Below are 22,807 nucleotides of genomic sequence, written 5' to 3'. Positions count from 1 at the left end.
TTGAGACAGTGAAAGTGTTTCAGAATTAGATACTGAACTGCACACGTTAGAAGGGTAAACTTTATGGTTACGTGAATGACACGTCAATTTCTCAAAAGGATCCACTGAATGAACGAATCCAACGTACAAGTCAGGACTTGGCTGCAAACCAGCCAACACAAACCCATGCCCCCAAACCTCTCTCATCCCAGCCTGCAGTCCCTTCCCTAGTCCTTGAGGGCCAGATACCTTAGAGTCAGCACCTCTGTCCAGGCCCAGGGAATGAGCAGGCTGGCCAGTCCTATACCAGGTTGCCACACTTCCCTGAGGACAGCACTTCTCCTCACTCCCGCTGTCTCCTGACTGACACTGGCGCTTCTCCAGGTGGTCCTGAATGCTGTCCCACACCTCCTGTAAACACTTCTTCCTTCCTTTTTATTTCTTTTTAGGATCCTAATCAGTCTTTTCTTTTCCCCCCGGTTATACAGATTATCAGGGTTCATTTTGGCAATTCGTACATGCACGTAAGGTATCCTGGTCATTTCCACCCATCATCCTCCTGGCCCTGACTCCTTCAGTGCTGGGCGCATAATGAAATACCACCTAGCAAACCTGGCTCCACCTTCTTGTCCCGACGGACTTTTCATGCTTCTGGGGAACTCTAGGCTTCTGTCACCCACACTTCCCACGCTGTCCCCACTCCTTTGTACACACTAGGCCACCTCAATTCCTGTGGCATCAAGTCCGCATGTGTCTTGTGCTCTGGTTGGTGAATCCCTCCAACATAAGGGTCAAGATACCTCATCTCGGATCCCCAGGTCATGGCACAGAGCCAGGAGCTGTTGGCAGCTCAGGAAATGTAGCATTTGACTTTGTAATGCAAGAAATCTCCAGAACAGGCTTGGAACCCCCTGAGCATAGTGCCCCCACCCTCTGGATGCATGGTGGATGCACTCACAGTCCACCTGGGGCAAAGACTTGTATATAAGTGAGTGGGCTGCATGCTGGCCCAGGCCAAGGTGGTGAGGCAGGGTGGAGATCACCCTGGGGCAGCAGTTCTACTCACATTGCTCTTCCCACTCACGCTCCTCGCGCTCACTGGACTGGCTGTGCAGCTGCGCCTGCTTCAGGCTCCAGTACAGCTCCTTCGCCCTCTGCTCTTCCTGGAGGCGAATCTGCTCCTCTCCTCGCTTCCTTTCTTCTTCCTCTTTCCTCTGAAAACCCAGGGGGGCAGAATGACATTAGGGGATCGTAACATCTCAGAGTGAAGAAGTGCCTCTGTGATTCTACAAGTGGAAGCTGAGCTGAATTGGGGTGGATGGGGCCAGCCTGACTACTCCACCCTACCCAGGTGGGTGGTGCCAGTCACACTTGGTCAGAATCAAATGGGCTGGGACTGGGGGAGTAGCTTAGTGGTAGAGTACTTGCCTAGCAGTTGCAAGGCCCTGGGTTTAATCCCCACTAAAGGGAAAAAATCATATGGGCTTAAGTATGTGGAGGAATTTGTATGCACTAAGGCTTTCTACAAAGATAAGAGACCCTGGGCCACCCTTCGTCATGCTTCCATTAGGGGACAAGAAGGGATGCAGATACAGCAGGGTGTCCAGCCTTCCAGGGGTCATTCTGCAAGATGTGAGCTCATCCTAACCTGGGCTCTGGGCAAAGTACCCTGAGAAAGTAGTTTGGGGCCCAAAATCTCTCACTTCTGAGCTACCTTCAAGTTCTAAAAAGGTTGTACGTCTGTCTCTGTGTGTCTATGTGTTTACTTTTGTCTACAGAAAAGTAACACATTCATGTTAAGCATTATAAACTTATAAAGACTTCTAATGGAGAATAGCCATCCTCAAAACTATTTCCCCTAACCCAAGCTCTCACTCTCATCCAGTGCCCATAGGCTACCTCTGCCAGTTACCTCGGCCCTTCCTCCCATGGGTATCCTGATGTGTTTGATGACTGCTACCAATTCTTGATTTATCAATTCAAAACATTAAATTATGCCTTTCTATTTGAGTATATGAGTGTTTAGCACTTAAATTTCCCACAGCGATAAACACCCTTCTGTCTCCTCTTCTCATTCACACGGTAAGTTTGCATCACAATCTCTGGGTAGCTCAATAATCACTGCCAATAGAGTTCACTGTGAAGCCAAAGAGGATGCTATTTTCACCAGTTCTAAAAGTACGTTTTTAAACTTTTTAGGTTCTCTAAAATTTGCATGTATCTTACAACTTACAGTTTGCCTTTTTATAATGGATAATCATTTTTTCTTCTTAAAATAATGGCTCTTTTTAATAATCAATGGCATTTTAAGTTCAGTAAAATATGGAAATAAGATGGCTTTTCCTTCCTTTTTCTTTCTTTTGTTCATTTTTTCCTGGGTTAATACTTACTTTTATTCTGTAAGTTGGATATGAATCTTCCAGCAGATTTAGCGAATCCTTCCCCGTGTTTAACCAAGTATACTTTCTTATAATATATAACACAGCAGTTGTGTTTTTCCAGAAGGAAACCCCTGCCCCTGGGCTGTGTCCTCTTCCCTGATCTGAACTGGCCATAACTTGGTTCCTTCCATCCCCTCTGGGTCCACCTCTTTGCTTTCTCCGAGATGAGCCCTTGTTTTTCTCTTGGCCACTCCTTCATTTTTTCAGCAACATATTACCTAATACTTCTGAGTTCTTACCTCTCTGAACATGTTAATATGCTGCCCTCACAGGTAATTGCTAATTTAGCTGAGCAGAAATTTGATTAAAAATTGCTTTCCTGCAAAATGTTAAAGCCTTTCCCGCCTTCCTTGTTCCCAGCCTTTGGCACCACCATTTTGATTCTCACACTTCTTCATAGGGCAGGAAGTTTTCTCCTAGAAGCCTTTTAGGTCTCTTGGGTGCAATATTCTGAACTGTTTTAAATGATGGGCCTTGGTGTGGGTTTTCTTTTCTTCACTGTGTTGGACCTTTGGGTGTTTTCAGTCTAGAGTCTCGTGTCTGTCTAGTGTAATGTGTGTTCTTTGCTTAGGATTTTTTTGATAATTTTTCTCTCATTTCTTTTTCTTTGTAGGATTGCTACTTATCAAGCACTTGTCTTGAGTTGATCTTGTAAGTGTTTTCACATTTCTTTCTTGTTTGCCATCTTTTGTCTTCTCGGTCCTACTTCCTGGTTAATGTCCCAATCTATTTTGGGATCTCAAATGTAAGGTTTTAGGGATCCTTTCTGTGAGATTGTTCAGGGCTTTCTCTGTCCTTCCTGAGTGCTATCTGGCACCACCATTCTTGGAGTCAGTGGGGAAGAAGGTTACAGGCAGGACTGCCCTTAGATCCAAGCAAGCAAGGTCCCTGGCCTGAACCTCATATTTGTGGGGAACCCTACTTTGTTTTGTTGTTGTTGTTGTTTTGTTTTGCTTTGTTCTTATTTTAAAGAGAGTAGTAAATGAGAAACAAACAAAGAAATAGAACAGTAGCAGCATACCAGTATCACAAACATAAACAAATCAAAGCAAGAACATTCAAAGTGATACAGAGTCTCAAGACAAAATAATATGAATCAACAGTGGTTGTTACATTACATATGGCTATCCTCAACTACATTGCTCAGATTACCAGATGTAAGAATGGAAGACTGCTCAAACCATTATAGAGAATAAGAAAATAATTCTCGATAAAACAGTGGAGAGAAAACAGAGCTTCACTAGACAAGATGGTGGCGTTCACCACTGTAATTCCATTGCATATTGTTACCTTCAAATCAGTTGCTCAGACCACCAGACACAAGCATGCACAATCGATTGGAACATAAAAAATTGTAATCGTTAACTGTTCATTTCAATACACCATCAGACATCAGCAATACAGTTATCACAGCTATTCATACATATATTTATATTTTGTGTTCCTTCTTTCTTTTTTCTTCTTTCCCTCATCCCAGTTGTTTCCTCCCTTGTGCAATTTCTTTCCCTTTCCTATCATCCATTGTACATTTTGAGTTTTACCTAGTCTTTCAGGTTCCTACACCAAGGAGACAATATGATGTTTACCCATCTGGGGACCTCTACTTTGAAATACATATCTCCTTGTAAATTTCTCCAGGGCAGTAGCAATGTTATCCAGCTAAATTGCCCATCCCAGATTAGATCCTATGTATGCTCTGGTCCCCATTTCTTCCCTGGCCTCCCTGCCCTCTCCTCAGTGCTCTAAATTGACCAGATGCCCCAAGGAACTCCAGGATTCATATACTTGGCACCAGCCTAGGGCCCAGTGCCTGTATCTCAGTTCCAGGAAGTAACCATCAAGCAGATGAATCCTGTTGGTCACTATGGTATATTCATCACAAGACCGTAGGAGACTGGGTTGCAGAGTAAAGCTAACAGCCTCTAATTATTTCTACAAAGACCCTGCAAAAATTTATTTGCCAGCCCTGAACACCATAAGGTAACTCTGGCTCTGGTTCACACTGTTCCAAGTTCAAGTTTAATCTTCCTTTTTATTTCCTATCCTTCTCCTGCTCTCTGCATTCTGCCTAATAGAGCCCTGAACTTTTCCTTTTCAACTGCCCTCTCCCTCTGGTCCACAGGATCACTGAGAGAGCCCAGAGGAAAAGAGGACAACCAGAGTGCTTCCAGTCACTCCACCATTTGTAAGTGGAGAAACTCCAAGCCAGAAAAGGGGACCACAAGGGTAGGCCAACGGTAATATGAAAGCCCAGATGGTGCGGTACCTCTTGGGCAACCAAGAGAAGAGAACATGGCAAGAAAAGGGAGTGACAAACCGAGCTGAAGCTGCTGAGGCTCGGTAAAGATAAGGACACAGAATCTACTCAGGCTGCTGGACATGGCTACCAGAAGTAATAGCAGAGTTTGACAAGAGCAGCCCCAGTACCCTGGAGTGGAAGCACCAGGGTGCTACGGGAGGGAGTGGAGATGACAACAGGCAGATGTGGTCAGCCGTTCAGGATACTCATATCCTGAGAAAATGAAGCTAGGTGGGGAGAAGCGGCTGGAAGGGAGTGTGGGGTTAAAAAAGACATGTTCTAAGAGGTTGAGGCAGGAGGATCACAAGTTTGAGCCCATCCTGGGCAACTTGATGACTTAGCAAGACTCACTGTCTCAAAATAAAAACTAAATCAGAGCTAGAGATGCAGTTCTATACAAAGGCCCTAGGTTCAGTCCCCAGTACCACAGACAGCAACAGCAACAGCAGCAGCAGTAATCACAATAAAGATGTGGAGAAAGGGAGGTAAGATGAGAAACACCACAACAGAGAGTTACCCACGGATGCAGAATTGGAACCCAACCTTCTAGGACTTCAGAGTGAAGTAAGCAAAGTTTTACCTCCAAGGCCTACTTCACTCTTAGCATCTCAGCAGTGCGGAAGCCAGGCCTCAGCCAGCACGGTGAGCAGCAAGCTTCTGGATCCTTCCCAGGGCTCCAGATTTGATGCTGGCCCTCCACCCCTCAGTGCCCGCACACCAGCAAGGCAGTGCCCACTGCTGTAGTCCACCCTGTGGCCACTACTGGAGTCTGTGGCAGGAGCAGCCTGTCACGGCCTCAGCACCCTCCTCTTCCCACTCCCTGGAACAGATCAGGGGCACAGGCACTTGCTGGGGCTGCCAGGACACTGCGCCCCAAACTGCAGCAGAGCAATAGAAAGATGATCCCTGGCCACTGTAGAGATTACAGATCCACACTCACGACACCCCCTTCCCATCTCCACAAAGGCTGCCTCCCTGCTTATCAACTACATTTGTTTTTCTCTTTATTTCGACTTTGGTTTTCTTGTATAAGAGAAACCATCAGATATCTGATGTCCCCTGTCTGATCTATTTCACTTGGCACTGAGGTCTCAAGGTGCATCTGTTTTCCTACAAATGACTCAGGTCTATCTTTCTTTCTGGGGACATGGGAAAGAGAGGAAGGGAAGGTAGAAATAACTAAGACTTGATAGGTATATATACCAGTTACTCAAAATGAATATAATTATTATGTATTGTACACATATACTAATAAAAAAAGAAACTAAAAAACAGACTAGGGTTAGTCTGAGTAAAAGAAAACTACACAAAACATTAACTAAATATGCATTATGTATTTAATTTCATAATAATAATTCAATGACACACATAAAAAAGATGTTTCAGGGTCAGTTCCATCCTGTTGGCCGACAGGAGACTGCCTTCCTGCCATGTCCCCAGGGAGGCCAACCTGTGTGCATGCTGCCTGGGTCCAGAGTTCTCTTTCTTATAATGACCACAGTTGTATTGGTTCCACCCATCCTAAAAATTTATTTTTACCATAACATGTTTCCCTGAAAATAAGACCTACCTAGGAACTAATCAGCCCCAGTCAGCCTGTCTTTGCCTTACTGCCATTGCTATTCTCTTATGTGCTGGCTCCTCTGTGAGGTGGGCAGGACAAGGATAACCTGGGTAGGGATGGTGTTTTCGATCTCTAGCTTTCAATAATAAGAACCAGTTAGGTTTTATTTTTGAGGAAAGGGGGTAGTCACCTCTGTAAAGAGCCTGTCTCCAAATACAGTTACCTTCCGAAGTAGTGGGAGTTAGGATTTCAATTTGCGTATTTGAGGAAGACCCAAATTCACCCTGTAATAGGAGGCTTCTCCCCAGAGAAGGGTCATCACTGGTTATTGTGGACAAGTGGCACTTCACTACCCCAAACCACTAAGTGGTTCCTGCTCCTCCCCACCGTGATTAACTTAATGTGGACAGTAAACAGCAAATTCATCGTCTGCTCATCCAGTTACTTCCGTGCAGGACACCACCTGGGAGCAAGAGATCTGCAACGTGCTTCTCTCTCAATGGAAAATGACCAGCCATTCACTGTGACAAAGCTCTGCACAAGGACAGGATAACAAAGAACACACTTTGCAACTACAAATAAACCAAATTGCATCTTTCTTGTCAAGGTCTTGCTAAAATGACTCAACTCTCAAGGCTGAAACTGTCTAAAAACTCCCACAGTTGTTGCAGCTATCAGAATCCTTTGGCCAATCTGAGATCACTGAAGAAAAGCCCATCTATTTAGGTTTGACAGCCAAGAGGCAGATACATGACCACTCGCACCCTGCGGGAATGTGAATCACCTTACCCCAGCTGCTCGGAGCACTCTGAGCTGTCCAGGTTTTTCATCTGCCTTCTCCTGATAACCCAGGGTAACAGCGTACCACAGCAGCCCTTGGAGGCCCGGGGCACCTCTCCCCAGCGGAAAGTGTCACGAAGACAAATAAGGCATCCTGGTGGTTTTTGTCCACCCCTGATAACACCATTGTGCTGTGCCAGACGAGGTGCTGCCAAAGGGCAGGACAGGAACTCTGTCATTCACTGATTCCTCCACCACCAGTTCACACTCAGAGCCTGGCAGGAAGGAGGCACTTCACAGCTGCTGAGTGGGAGATGGGTGATTGGTGAGCCATGAAAGTAGCACAGGGTTTGTATGACCAGGGAGAGGGTAAGCCAGACCTACTTGTCTTGTTCCCGTCAGCTTTGTCAGGGGAGAATCTGGTGACATCTAAATGTTTCAAGAGAAAATTGAGAAATGGAAAATTTCCCTACAATGTACAATCTTGTGGGGAATAAGGCAATGATAGATTCTATGACCAGAGAGGATGGCTTTCAGAGGCCCAAATGACCCTCAGCCTCATGGGGGAGAAAAATAAGAGCACGGCCTCAGGAGACTCACTGAGCCCTGTTCTGTGATTTGAACAAAAGTGTGCAGAGGCAGCCTTACAGTTACAAAACCAAGGTAGGGGATACAAATTGTAGCAGGACCCTGTTTTTTCCTAAGGCGGCCTTTCATGTGCATGTATTGCATTCAGATGGCACCAGTCACAATAGGATGGTTTCTACAAACAGATGCCCAGCTGTCTTCTTTACTTTGAATCATGGATTGCTAAGTAACCAGAGAGAGTCCATTTCTGCAACCTTTCAGGCCACATCAAAGTTAAGTACTCTGTTCTCAAATGAGCTGTTCCAGAAACTCACAGCAAAACAGCCAGTAACACACTTCCCCTGACAAGCGTGATCATCGTGGTGCCCCTGCACCCAACACTGAACCGCTTCTTGGGAACACCATTTTCACCAGCTGCCAAGGAGACTAAGGTCATCTGACCCACCACGCCCTCCGGCATTCTCTTTCCGTGCTCCTGGATCCTGTTGTATTGGTCCCACACATCCTAAAAATAACCTCCCCTGTTTCTTAAGAAAGAAAGCCTCACTTTCCCCGGGTGTGCACCGAAGCAAGGCCCTCCCCTTGCTTCCCTCTAAAAACAGCCTCCCCACCATAAAGGGACCTCCCTCCGCTGGCCCACAGCCCTCACTTTCCCAGCAACACAGACAATAAATATTCTCTTTCCTTGCTCTGATCTTGGTAAATTCTTTCACCGCCTGCGTTACCAGCCAACCATGGCAAAGAAGTTCACGTGGCGCTTAGCTGTGAAAGGACTGCACAGAATGGGGAGATTTTGAAAAAAAAAATGAGTATTAGGATGGACAATTTATTTAGATATTTATAGAATTTATAAACAGTGAATCACCAGAAGTTATTACTATGGATTATGTACATTGTAAAGTACAGACAAGGAGAAAACATAACTTTAGGAGAGTGGCTACCATTTGGTAGAGAGGCAGGGAAAAAAGATGGCAATGTGCGACTTCAATAGCTTTCGTAATATAGATAGATAGATAGATAGATAGATAGATGATAGATAGATGATAGATGGATAGATGATAGATAGATAGATAGTACTGGGACTTGAACCCAAGAAGCACTGAGCCACCTGCCCCTCCAGCTGTTTTTGTTGTTTCATTTTGAAGTAGATTCTCTTGCTCATTCAGGCTGGCCTCAAACTGTGGTCCTCCTGCCTCAGCCTCTAGAGCCAATGGGATTTCAGGCAGGTACCGCCAGCCCTGGCATCATGTTTTTAATGTGGAGCAAACATGGAAAATATTGAAGTTTTTAAATTTTGAGTTAGATGACCAAATATTTTTATGTTATTTTCTATGCCTTTTTGTATAGTTAGATGTCTTATTAAAAATTTTGTAAAAAAAAGTTTTAATTAGAATTTTTTTTAAATTACAGTCATTTCTCTTCTACAGATCAAAGCTAGGCTTGCAGCCATCACAGACTCAAAGGGAAGAGAAATGATCCCAACCCCCAAAGTAGGGAGCGCCCAGGGATCTGCCCTGGCCTATGCAAACCGCCACAGAAACATCTTTAGATAGTGTTCTCTCTGCATTTATGATCTGCAGGCCTGAGAATCTCCACACAGCAAAAGAGAAGCACACTGAAGACCAATCTATCAAGAAATATCCCAGCTCCTGGACGGTCAGCTCCGTCCTTGATCTGATGTCCCTGCAGATGCCTTGGGGCTCTCAACGATGTTTCTGAGGCTCTTCAACTTGAAAACAAACCAGATCAGGACAACTGTTTCTACTAAAGAGGAACACTCCCATTTAACAAATTAATTTTTAAAAGAAAAACAAGTGCATTGTAACTGTAACTTCCTTCGGAAATAACAATAGACACCTCCACTGGGATCCCCAGTGACCTGAGGGTGTGGCTAGATGGCCTCACTAATCCCTCCCTAGCCCTTGGCACTAAGCACCCCACAACTTATCACCCCTTCTATCACTGAGGTTCTCAGGAGACCATCGAACAGAAAATCTCCAGCAGTAACTGGATTCCTCCTCGATCTCCTTATGAGCTGGCCTCAGACCCAGGTGCCCTGAACACTCCTCAGGTACCTGGGCTCAGCCCAGGGGGCGGTGGGAGACCACAGTGGAGCAAATGAATATCAATGATAGAGTTATTTTTTAAAAAGGAGCAGTTCTTCTCCAGCAGTCCAGATAATCATATACAAAATCCAATAGTATGACTCTCTCTCCACTGTGGATTATTTGGACATACAATTACATACAATTATTTGGACATACAAGAAGAATTATTGTGGCTCCACACAGCAATGTCCCTATATAGGAAAGCTGAGCTGAGGTCCTTAGGGTTTTACCAGCAGTCTGAAAACTGAGGCTCCCAGATCAAATCTGGCCTCTATTTGTTTTTTAAAATAAAGTCTTATTGGAACACAGCCCCATGCATTTGTTTACATATTATCTATTGCTGCAATTGTGCTAGAGGGCACAGCTGAAGAATGTGACCTGATAGAATGACCTCAAAGCCCGAGATATTTACCTGGCCCTTCTCAGAACTGAGTTTGTTAACACATGGGTCAGTGTCATGATCTGTGGAACTGTCTTTCACACTGTTCAACAAAACAACAATGACATAGATGATAGACAGACTGTATGTGTACATATCTATCATGTATATACATACATGTGTGAAAGTGTACATTTCACAAAATATTAATAATTTGTAAATTTAAGTGGAATATATAAATATTAATTCTATATTTTTTTCATGTTCTTTCCATGGTTAAATTTTTTAATAAAATGTAATAGTTTAAGAGCCAAAATGCTTTATTTAAAAACTCGAGCTAATCTCCCTTCAGAAGTTACACCTCATGGAAAGTTAAATAAAGAGCTCAATAACTATATATGTACACATGCACATACGTAATATGTAGATCAACACTTGCAATAGTTGCTAATTAATGGGGACAACCTCACTCAAAATTGCAATGAACAATATTAATCCTCAGATTTAATTAAAAATAGAAATATAGAACACCCAAAGTAAATAAATTTTACCAAGATCCAAAACAGAAGTACTTAGTCATATACAAATTATTGAATATGTTCAGCATTAGGTGACCAGTACAATTTACAGGTGTTTAATAAAAATTTAACAAAGATAAAAAGCTTTGGGTAACAGAAGAAATATATCACGTTCCTGAAGAAGGAAATTCAATGATTCAATATCGTAACAAGTCTCCATTTTTCATAACAGAGCTATTACATTGAATCAATTCCAGGGCAAATCACTGTGGGTTTTGTGGTTGAGGGAAAGACTAGGGATAAAGTAATTCAAAAGTTCCCCCAGCAGCAAAAAAAAATGGGTAAGATTAGCCAAGAACATTTTAAAGATGAAGAGTAATGACAGGTTTCTTATCTTAATACATCCAAAAATGTATTTTAAAGCTACAATAATTAAACTGTTAAGCATGACTCAAGAACAATAAATCAGAGAAGATAATAAACGAAGAGATCTAGAACTAAGTAAAAAGTAAAATTCCAATCAAGAAATCAAGTCCATATGAAAAGGGGAAGATAGATCATATAATAAGTGATATTATAATACCTTGCCAACAATTTGGAAAAAAATAAAGCCAGAACCTTGTATCATAACACTCTGCAATGTGAAAAACATTAAATGCACAGAAATAAAATCATGAAAGATATATAAAAGATGTAGATGAGTACTTTTATAAGATTGTGATGACACAGATCTTTCTGAGCATGAAACAAATGATAAAGAAAAACAGCCATAAATTTGGTGAATAAAATTTTTAACCTTCTGTACATCTGAAGTTTCTATAATCAAAAGTAAGAAAAAAAAAAAACAGAGAAAAATACTTGCAACCTGAATGATTTTCTCAAAAACTAGTGTCCTCACTGATCTTTATGAAGGGTGGGAGTATTTTTAAACAGGCAAATGCCACAAATATACAGACAGATAATTTCTGCCAAACTACTGTTCTGAAAGTCTGGACCAAAAGCTAGCCTGCCAAGGATGACTCCAGACCCTGTTAAATCACCTGCCTGAGAAAGCTCAACGCTACCAGAAAGATGTATTATTTGATCTATCCAGCTCCTACTAATGGGCCCTGACTGCCTTCTTAGAGCACTTGCTAGAAAGGGCTTCAGTTCCAAATATGTGTCTCTCCAGACTCACAAGCATCTTTCTCAAGGGCTCGAGGGTCACACCTTTGAAATGTCCTCATCAGGAAAACAAGGCCCTCTGCCTCCAGTCTCTGCATAGAGACAGAGAACAGTGCCCAAGCTTCAGCACCTGCTGCCAGCAGATCCATCTTCCCAGTGGCATATATACTGACCAGCCCTTCACAGTGTTTCCAACTCACTGAGACCTGCCCTTCCCTCTCTCTCCCTCACCATTCAGACACCCAGATTGCCTCTGCACAAGTTGAGAGGCAGCTCAGCTCTTTCTCCACTGCAGCAGTTACTAAGGGAAAAAATCTGTTTTCATTGCTTTAACTCATGTCTGGCTGTATTTGTCTTTGACAGTGCAACTCACAAAATAATACAACATTGAGATTTAGAATGATTATCTTTTTCTTTTCTGTGGGTATGTATTTTCTTTGTTTTTTATCCAATAAAATGTACTGCTCCTATAGCAAAACAAATAAAGCTAAAAAATAAAATAAAAGATTAAAATAACTCAAAATGAAGAACCAGAAAAATGTTTCCACAAGCAATGAAAACTTCCTACCAGAGAACAGTAAAGTCCCTCTCCCAATTCCAAGGTCTCATGGAACAAGTGGACATATTGTCTCACTACATTCTCATTAACCACTCAAGTAGAGGGTTCTTCTTGTCCAAATATTAGAAAAAAGAAAGTGGTGGCTCAGAGAAGTTGAGCAAGCTTCCTAGGGTCACTAAGCAGCAAGAAGTAGAAGAGGAATGAGAAACCATGTTGGCCTAATCAGAGATCCAGGTCCTTCCAGGCCTCTTTTCAGGACCTGTGGTGTGGGATACAGAAGACCTGAGTTCTAATCCTGATGCTGTCCCCAGTAGTGTGTAGCCATGGCAATTCTCTCCCCCTATCTGACCCTGTTTCTTTATCTGTACAATGAGAAATGGATAGCCCAACTAGTTATGTCAAGTTCTTTCCTGTCCTGTTCTTTCCTGTTCAGGCCAGATTTCTGTTCTTATTAAGCAACCACTGACAACCAATGGCCAAAGATGTGTTTAAGCCAGAGGTCAGCCCCAGTAGCTTCAAGAGCTGGAGCAGATGCCCACACACAGGCGCTCTGCCCTGCCCCACCTTGAATTCCTCGTGGATGCGTTCCTCCAGGATTTTGGCAGCCTTGCGGTCCTCCATCTCCACTTTCCACTTCTCTGCCAGGATCCGGGCTTTTTCGTTGGCCAGAGCATCCCGGAATTTCTTAGTGATCTCAGCTTCCTTCTGTCTCCTTTCAATAAAGCACCAGCAAGAGTCAGCCTGCGTGAAAGCCTGAAGGCCACGCCACTGTGGACTCCAGATAACAGTAAGAACTCTCTCCTGGCTTTTAGAATGACAAATACTGAAGATGAACAAAATTCCATGTTGGCAAGGGTGGAAAAAGTAGCACTCTCACACAGGGGGTGTCAACCAACCAAATCCTTCAGGAAGCACTAAAACCCAGAGTGGGAAATCCCACATCTCACTCAAGGGTACAAAGGGGAATGCAAAAAATGTTCATCAGATTTTTACAGCAGAAAATGGCAAGCAATTCAAATATTTATCAATAAGGCAAATAAATAGCTTTCCCATATATTAGAATATTATATAATAATATTCAATAGTGATATGGTTTTGTATTCATCAACTGGTCAAGATGTGAATAAAATAGTTTGAAAAGTACATATCACCTAAATGCTCACTGTAGTTATCTTAGATGATGCATGTTGATTGTTCTTTAATTTATTCTACATAAGTTGCAATGTTGTTTATACGTTTTTACTATTTTATAATTAAAACACTGTGTCACAATTGGTATGAAGGAGTTGGAGTCCACTCACAATACATTTCTAGGTTTGGTGGAAATGTTAGCTGTTTATGAAAGAAGGCCGACTCCAAACCTCACCCGGGACTCACCTGTTCCTCTCACATGAGGAGGACAACAGGAAGAGGGACGTGCAAATAACAGAAATGAATCCAAATTGCTCTCCTGTGCCCATGACCGCCAAGCAAGTATTTGTGGCGTGCAGATCCAGGTGGCTGCACGTGGCAGGGAGCCAGAAGAAACTGCCAGGCCAGACCACTGATGTAAAAGCTCAGCCCCAAGTCAGCTGACTGCCAGCTAGAAGAGCCTGGATTTGAACCCGCTGGGTTAGCTGACACAGGAATCCAATGCTCAGGTCACCTGGTCTCAGCAGGGCTCAGCTGACTGCCACCTCCTGCCTCCCTCCCACCCACTCCCACAGGTCCAAACCCACCCCAAGCTCAGGCCTTGCAACAGTCTGGCCCCAGTCCCCTCACCAGAGCTCCTCGGCCTCCCTTTGAGCCTGCAGCCGTGCCCGCTTGGCGATCAGCTCCTCTGAGATCTCTTCGTAGGGCTTGTCACCAGGGCCTTCTCCCATGACCCAGACCCAGACCTCGCCGTCTGCTCCCAGGAGCCACTGGATGTGCCTGTTGCTGGCTGCCACACAACAGGAGGAACAGAGGAGGAGGAGAAACATGTCTGAATTTCAATCAGTAAAGGATAAGCTAAGCTGGCCCTAGGCACAGAGCCATCACCCACCCAACAAAGCCAGCATCCACCAGAGGAGCCCAGGAAGACATAGCTCAAGGGAACCTCCATGTCCTCCTACCTCCTTTCCTTCTAGGGAGCAGCAAAGCAGCCCAGCTAGGCTGCCAGGCAGCATCCAGGGCCAAAGCTGGACCTGAGACCCAGCCCTCCTGAGCTGCTCATCAGAGAAGACATGGAGTGACAGGCAGCACTCACTGTAGGGAGTAACTTGTGCCACTTCTGGGCCTAGGCAGCTAGCAGCTGAGACCCTTCTCTGCACTTTCTCCCTGCTGTCCACTGCTGGAAAGAGAACCAGAGGTGGTGGACTGCAAGAGGGAGCAGCCTGGTGCCTGAGTCTCTGTGAGCTATATCAGGCTGTAACATGAGCAAGAAATAACTGCCCTAGACCTAACCACTGAGATTTCTGTTTGTCTATTGCAATGAATTCCTGTGACTAAAATAGATTGTCTTAAAAACAGGGTGCTATTGAAACAAATATGAGTCCTTGTTATTGCTTTAGCAGTTGGGTGGTGAGTGATAACTGTTGGACTGAGTGACAAAGACCCATGCAATGCAGAAGTAAAGCATTTGGCAAACACATCAGACACCATCACCTAAAAGGCGGGTCCCCATGCTTCCTGAACGTGTCATTCTAAGGGAAGAAGTTGGAAAACAAAATCTTAGTAATGTGTATTTGTTGCTAGTGGCTGTGTTTGGCAAGGTGTTAAAGACATGAGCTCATGGAACAACCGAGTGTTTTGAAACTAGAAATGAAAAAGAAAGGACAATACAAATTGGGGACTCCATAGGATTGCAAAAATCATCTCATATTCTAGTGCCCACACTGAAGAGATGAGACTATTGAAGTTTCCTCATGAGAGAGCCCAATCAAACTTCTTGGGTGAATAAATGACCCAGGACACAAAGCATTATGGTGGCTAACAGGATATGCTGCACTGACCCCAATACAAGGCACAAAGGTGACCAAGCTCTCCAGCCTCAGTGAGGCAAGAGGTAGTTTAAAGATGGCCATAGAAAGAAAGAAGAAAGAAAGCTTGCCTTGGAGCCTGCTTTCCTGGATGGAATGGTTGAGGAATATTTGCATCTACCTTTTCTTGAGTTAAACTTTAACCCAGGTGCAGGATATCCAGGTCTAACTACAATGGGAGACGGGAGCTACGTAACCTAAATTATACACAGCAAGTCTCTGAGCATCTGCCTAGTTGTCTTCAGCAGTCTTTGGCCAACCTTGGCCCTAATTACCATGTCATTGACTATGCAGTTTTGGCCACACACCCATGGGCTTCTGGTATGATGACAGTTCCTCCAGGGCCATGAAAGGTCAAAATTTCTACTGCCCAATGGAGAAGGCAAGGTAAACCACTTATTGGCAAGGGCAAAACTCAGACCAACCCCCAGTCCCACCCCAAACCCTAAGGTTTAAACTCTCAGGACCAAGACCATGAGTTCTTCTCACTGTCCTGTTCCCACCCTGTGGAGTGTAATTTTGTCAGGCCTGACCTGAGAAAGACTTTCCAATCCACGCTGCCCTCAGCAAACAAGAATTGATGGCCATAAGGAAATTTAGGAGTAGACCTACAGTCTTCCTGATACTGGAAGACCCAGCTTTATACACACACCTGTGAAGATCATCCTTGTAGCTTTGACCTCAAACATTCCATCCAGATTCCTAGGTCTACGACCCCAAACCCCAAACCCTATATATACATAGCCTCTGCTCCAGATATTTTCTGATATTACTCTGATTGCAGCCTGACTGTATGTAGAGGGAATTAAATCTAGTCTTTCCCACTCTCAGTTTCTGGGTATTTCCACATGCACCATTAATTAACAAATTCCATTTTTGGTAAATCTTTGATCTTGATGCTCCTTTTTGGTGTCCTTATCAAGTCTTTGGTCAGGACACCAAGAATCTGTTGTCTAAGATCCCTGTGCTTACCATGTACCCCAAAAGTTGCCATAGCCTCTGACATGCCACACTCATCCCTGGGAGATGTCCATCTCCTATGGAACCTCCTTTGCACAGTATAGCTGTCTAGAAAATCTCTTCCCAACCTCCCTCCCCTCTTCTTCACTCAAGATTAACCTGGCACTGTGGCCTCCTGCCCTCCTTCTTACACGAGCGTCTCCCTTAATTAATCCCTCTCATGATAAATCCCACCCTGGTCTCTGCTCTTCTGAGGAACCAGCCTGACCAAGCACATTAAAAGAGTGATCTCTCACAGTTTAACAAGAAAGAACCTTAAGGTACATGCTCAGCAAATGAAAGGGAGATGCTTAGGGGTAAGAAGCAAAGACAAGAAGTGAAAGTGAGACAATGTCTAGAAAAGAATGTTAGAAGTTATTCCTGAGACATGGAAGCAAACAGATGAGAAACCTCGTAAGCTTTTGAGTCTGCACGAAAAAGTGTTTGATTATTGAAGACTCAAAAAGCTCTTGGGCACTCACCTGCAGGATCAGGAAGCAGGTTATCAGGCAACCCTGATCCAAGGAAGGGTGGCCCTCATAGTTCACATCAAGAAAGGCCAAACATCAAGAAAGGCCAAAGGGTATCGTGACCAAGGAGGAGTTTGCTTGAGGGCTGAGTCACATCCTGCCAAGGCAGGACCTCCTCAGAACCTGACCCACTAGGTTTCAAGGTGCTACAAGCTGTGTGTCTTACATTCCCCTTTACTCAAGTGCCCTTAGAGCTGCCCAGCCCTGGTTCAGCACTGTATATTGTGTCTTAAGGGTGAGGAGTTGTTCAAATGGTGTGTGTTTATACTACACTCAGACCTGGTGGAGACTAATGCAGAACCTTGGCACCCACAGACTCTGAGCCCAGTACAGTGGCTGGGTACCCTTTAAGGAGTAAGTATATTTCATATGGAGAAGAATAAAGTATACAAATGATTAAGGGGACAATCTGTGACAGTGGCAATGTTGCATCCACCAAGCACAGTTCTCATCTCAAGCCCACCAAAGGCTACAGTTTCCCTCCAGGTCCTTCTAGTTGTATGGGGCCCTAGCCTGACTTCTAGTCCGTGAAATGCCAGGGGAAGTGACTGGTGCCACTTCAGGCGAGGGCTGCAAACAATGAGTAAGTCTTTCCACATTTTCTCTCTTGTCCACCATTCTGGAAATAAATGTCTCTAAATGACAGACTTTCAAGGGGAAAAAAAAAAGCAGCTTGAACCACAAGTCAATGTCTGAAAGAAAGTCATACAGAAGAGCTACCCAACCCACACCAAACTGTGACGTGATCAAGAAATAAAACTTTGTTGTATTAATCTACTGAAATTTCATGATTCATCTATTGCACATGGCAGCATTAGTTCCCTTAATATGAGAGGGCATTGGGTTTTTTTAATACATTTAACACAACATAATAATAGAGAAGCATGGGTTTAATTGTGACTAGTATACACAGAGAGGCAACCACTACTAGAATTATGAATCTTGCACATTAACAGTGGGGGAGAGTAAGTGGTAAGAGGCTCCCCACATCTGCAAAGTAAGTAAAGTGAACAGAGTCTTATGGTTTGGCTCTAGAATGTTGCACAAAGGTTCAATCTATTGAAGGCTGGTCCCCAGCTGCTAGTGCTGTTGGGCTGTGGTGGAGACTTCAGGGGGTGGACCCTAATTGAAGGAGGGGGATCACTGGCCATGTGCCTTTGAAGGAGATATTTTGTCCTTGGACACTTCTCTCTGCTTCCTGGCTACCATCTGATAACCAGCTTTCCTCCACCCTTGCTCTCCGCCATGCAGTTCTGTCTCCCCACAGTCCAGAAACATCACAGCTGGATGACCATGAACTGAAACTTCTGAAACCATGAACTGAAATAAACTTTTCCTTTCTTAAATTGTTTTTCTTGGGTATTTTGTAATAGCAATCAAAAGCTAACAGAGAAAACAACAAAAAAAAATGTAACAATAACAGCACTATTATCTCCTACCCACCACCTACCCCAGGCCACCTTCATCCTTCTCCATAGAACCCCATTTGTTTGGGGAGTAATAAGAAATTCTTATATTCAGGAAAGTTGAGTTTCCATCTCATACACAGTCATCTAAATTGACCGTGTAATTTATTCTCATTGGCAAGTAATGGAATCAGGAGTGACTAGATGTCCCTGTTTTTGACAAAAGGGATATAAGCAGAAGTTTTCATAGAAAAGGTGCAGCTTCTTAAGAGCCCTTCATTCCTCACTATTTTATCTCACTTCCTTTTCCTGTGTGGAATGAGGAAGGGAGACTCAAAGCTGCTGGAAGACTTCTGCAAGAAATGGATGGGGAAGCAGAAGACAGCAAAAGATGTGCCTTGAAAGATCTTGTTAACTAAACTAAACCACTCATTTCAGGACACTAGCAGATTTCTTGCCATCTGAGAAAAACAAGGAACTTCCAAAAATAAAGTTCTGCAGGTATTAAATGAAATGAGATAATATAAATATGAAAGATTTATTTAACTAAGCAACTATTAGTTCTGTGATTTGTTATTTCTGGTCAAGAACATCCCTCACTGATATAGAAAACAAACACATATCTTAAGTGTATTTGTCAACACAATAAATGGGAACAGAATGAATTTGTTAAAAATCTGAGACTATCAGGTGCAATTTAAAATAAACCCCAGCCATGTGTTATTTAAAGAAAACCCATATTTTCAAACAAAAAATTAAAAATGGAGGCAACAACAGCCTGCACAAAAACAAGCAAAAAGGAAGGGAAAGTGGTACAGTCACAAACCAAGATTCAAGGACAAATGTGTCAAAGAAGACACAGAAGGATACTGTGTGATAATAAAAGAAGCAACTCACAAGGAAGACAGAGCAGTCATAAAATGTTATATAGCAAACAGCACACCAGCCAGCTACATAAACCAAGACCTTTGACAAAACAAAAAGAATTTGAAAGTCAATGGGATATTCACGATGGGGATGCTAAGTCTGTTTCAGAAGCCAGTATGCCAAACAGATTTTTTAAAAATAATAATATAGAGGACTTGGATGATACAGTAAAAAATTGCTAAATATTTATGAATCCTTCTTCCATAAATACTGAGCGTGTGTTTCTCTTTATGAGAAAAATTTATAAGCCATATTCCCTAATAATAATCTAAAACTTAGAAATCAGTGGGGAAAATAGTCTTAAAAAGTCCTAACTGTTCTATAATCAAAAATATATCTTCCAGATAACATGAGAATCTTTAGGGAAATTGGCACTGAAATTATATATTATCTAGGGTAGAAAATATAGCAAGAAATATGCATACAGCCCATTATACAGTTAGCTCATCATACAGTTAGCTCAAAGTAAATACAGTTAGCTCAAAGTAACCATACAGTTAGCTCAAAGTAAAACATACTGATTTAAAGGTTTTTATTTTGATGTCCTTGTGAAAATATTCCTCTCTCCTCCAAATATATAACAAAAATGCATACAAAATAATAAAAAATATAGAGGGACACAAGAAACACCTCAATTGCATTCTTACACAACATTGCGGTATGAGGGACACTCCAGCCTGCTGGCCCCCTGGGTCCCAGAGCAAATGGTGGTCACCAGAAAAGTGACTCCTTCAGAGTAAAGAGTCTGAAACACTCTCCAGGTGAGACAGGACCATGCTGAAGCCAGGTGTAGGAATCTGCTTAGCAGAGTCAGGAGACATGAAAAGCAAGTTGGAGAAACAGAGGCAGATCTGAGCACATTGGCCATCATTGCCCTGAATTTTTTTTTTTTTTGAGTAAGATGAGAAAGTATTGGAAGTGGAAAGTGGAAAAGTGACATGAGCTCACTTACATCTCAAAAGGTCCGCTCTGCTGGTTTTGTCCTTTGTGTAGGAAATAGACGGGGCCAGGGTGAAGGGTTGGGCAGAGAGGAGACAAATCTGATCACCACTTAGCAGCTATGATACTCCAGGTGAAAGACAATCATTTCTCGGAACAAAGCAGTGCTGAAGGCATTAAGTGGCTAAGAAGTAGGATAGAGTTGGAAAGAAATCGCAAGATTTGCTCACATGGTGGTTGTACTTTGTGAAGGAAAAAAGAAAAAGAAAAGAAAAGAAAATCCCCATATTCTCACTACAGCAATTAAATGATCATATTACTGAAATGGGCAACATAGAAGACAGAGGTTAGAAAAATCAATGTTTCTGGTTTGGACAAATTAAGTTTAAAATGCTTATTAAACATCCAATAGGTAGTTGAGCAAAATCAAGTTCAAGGGAGGTGTTAAAAATAAAATTTTGGAGGCATCAGTGTACAGATGATATTTAAAGTCAAGAAGATGGATTAAATCAGTGAAAGAGTGAGTATAAGTCCAAGGATAGCATTCCAGGAAATTCCAAAGACAAAGAGGCCTGTGAGGTAGGAGAATAGCCAAAAGGGGCTGGTATCTCAAAATCCAAAGGAGGAAAATTCCAGGAAGCAAGAAAGGACCAAGAATCCACCATGAATTCCCTCTGCGCATATATGGTAGGATGTGGACCATGGATTCCATCTGCTGATGGGTAGGTGGGTTGAGGACTGAGACTGGACCACTAGACCACAGTATCTGTCAAGTGAAAACAGTACAATGTCCTCATCTACTCTATTCACTGAATCTGGCATCTTGCAACTTCTGCTTCTTTCCCAAAGTTGAAATGAGTATGAAAGATAAATATTTGCATTGTGTTCAGGACACCAGTACAGCCACAATAGAACAATTAAAGACACTCACATAAGAAGACTTCCAGAACTGCTTCAGAAAGTGGTGAGAATGATGGGATAAGTGTGTTCCAAGTGAAGGGAAGTATTTTGAGGGGATTTAATGGCAACACGTCCTTTCCTGTAACCATTTTTAAGAATTTAAACATTTACCATAATTTTTGAGGACAGCCATTATCAAATAATGTGCTCTGTAGACACCTTTACATTCTTAAAAATGTTGATTATTCCAAAGAAAGCTTTCACTTATTAAGTTATATCTACCAATATTTACTATATTCAAAGTTAAAATTTGAAAAAATTTAAAGTTATTTTTTAATAATGTCAAACCCGTTAGATAAGTAATGTATAAATAACATTTTTATGGAAAATGGCTATATGTTCTAAAACCAAAAAATTGCCATAGAAAAGGTAAAAGGAAATTTCCATGACATTGACCTGAGCACTGATTACTTTGTGTATAAACCCAAAGCACAGGTAACAAAAGCAAAAATAGACAAATGGGATTATGCCAGACTAAAACACTTCTGTACAGCCTAAGAAACAACAGCAAAGAAACAGCCTACGGAAGGAGGAAAACTACTCACAAAGCATACATCTGATAAGAGGTTCGTATCCAAATACATAAGAAACTCAGACAACTTAATATCAAGAAAACAAATGGGCAAAGGGATCACCATGAGTTTGGGGCCAGCCTGTGCTACAGTGAGAGACCCTGTCCCAAAAAAAACAAAAAAGAAAGAGGAGAGTGGGAAAAGAATCTGAATAGACACTTTCAAGAGAACACATACAAATAGCCAACAGGTACACGAAAAAATTCTCAACATCATTGATCATCAGAGAAACATGAGTTAAAGCCATAATGAGATGTCACTTCATACCTGTTAGAGTGGTCACTATCAAAAAGATAATAAGTGTTGGATAAAAGGGAAACATTTGTATGTGGCTATAGGAATGTAAATTATTACAGGCACTAAAACGGTACATAGGTTTCTCAGAAAATTAAAAATGGAGTTATCCTATGATCCAGCAATCCCACCACTGGCTATAGATCCAAAGAAAATGAAATTCATGTGCCCAAGAGGTTTGTGTACCTCCATGTTCATAGCAGCATCATGTACAACAGCCAAGAATTAGTGTGTGTCCATTGAGAGAGGAATGGGTAAAGAAAATATTACACACAGTGGAATACTATTCAGCCTTACCAAAGGACAGCCTATTGCTTCCAACCATATGGATGAACTTGAAGGACACTGTATTCAGTAAAACATGCCAGGCACAAAAAGACAAATACCACATGAACTCACACACATGCAGAGTGTAAAACATGGTAAATGGCTGGGCTGGGCCAGGAAGGATTGGAGCAAATAAGGTAGAGATACACATGTAATTGAAAGGTTAGTCTTCCTTTAAAATTTTGCAAGTCTGTTTAACATCCAGCCTAATAGGAAGCAGATAGATTTCTCATATCTTCTCCTGCATTTGTTCAATTGCAATATGTAATTTTGGTTGAAGTATATTTTTAAAAACTTTGATTTCACTCTGATATGTAGTTGGAAAAAAAAGAGAAAATTTAAAGCTTTGCCAATATCTTTGATACTACACCAAACCCTAACAATTGGTAGTTTTTTAAAGGTTAATTGTAATGTGGAATATGAAATCATATCAATGAGTAAATTATTGTATATTGTTAAAACAAATGTATTAATC

General features: G+C 42.4%; 1 protein-coding gene across 1 annotated transcript in view; it reads right to left on the bottom strand.

Moving 5' to 3' along the window:
- The window catches only part of Sh2d4b (SH2 domain containing 4B), a 96,024-nt gene that overhangs the window by 51,519 nt on the left and 21,698 nt on the right, over positions 1-22,807 (bottom strand). Inside the window, exons 2-5 of the mRNA XM_013506308.1 lie at positions 14,473-14,565; positions 14,141-14,300; positions 12,944-13,091; positions 1,046-1,193 (exon numbers count right to left, since the gene is read on the bottom strand). Of these exons, the coding sequence (XP_013361762.1) occupies positions 1,046-1,193; positions 12,944-13,091; positions 14,141-14,300; positions 14,473-14,565 (549 nt within the window). The remainder of the gene's footprint in view (positions 1-1,045; positions 1,194-12,943; positions 13,092-14,140; positions 14,301-14,472; positions 14,566-22,807) is intronic.

The sequence above is a fragment of the Chinchilla lanigera genome, unplaced genomic scaffold (assembly GCF_000276665.1).
Source record: "Chinchilla lanigera isolate Chin_1 unplaced genomic scaffold, ChiLan1.0 scaffold00109, whole genome shotgun sequence".
NCBI classification, from domain to species: Eukaryota; Metazoa; Chordata; class Mammalia; order Rodentia; family Chinchillidae; genus Chinchilla; species Chinchilla lanigera.
This window is presented reverse-complemented; position numbering and strand designations above follow the sequence as displayed.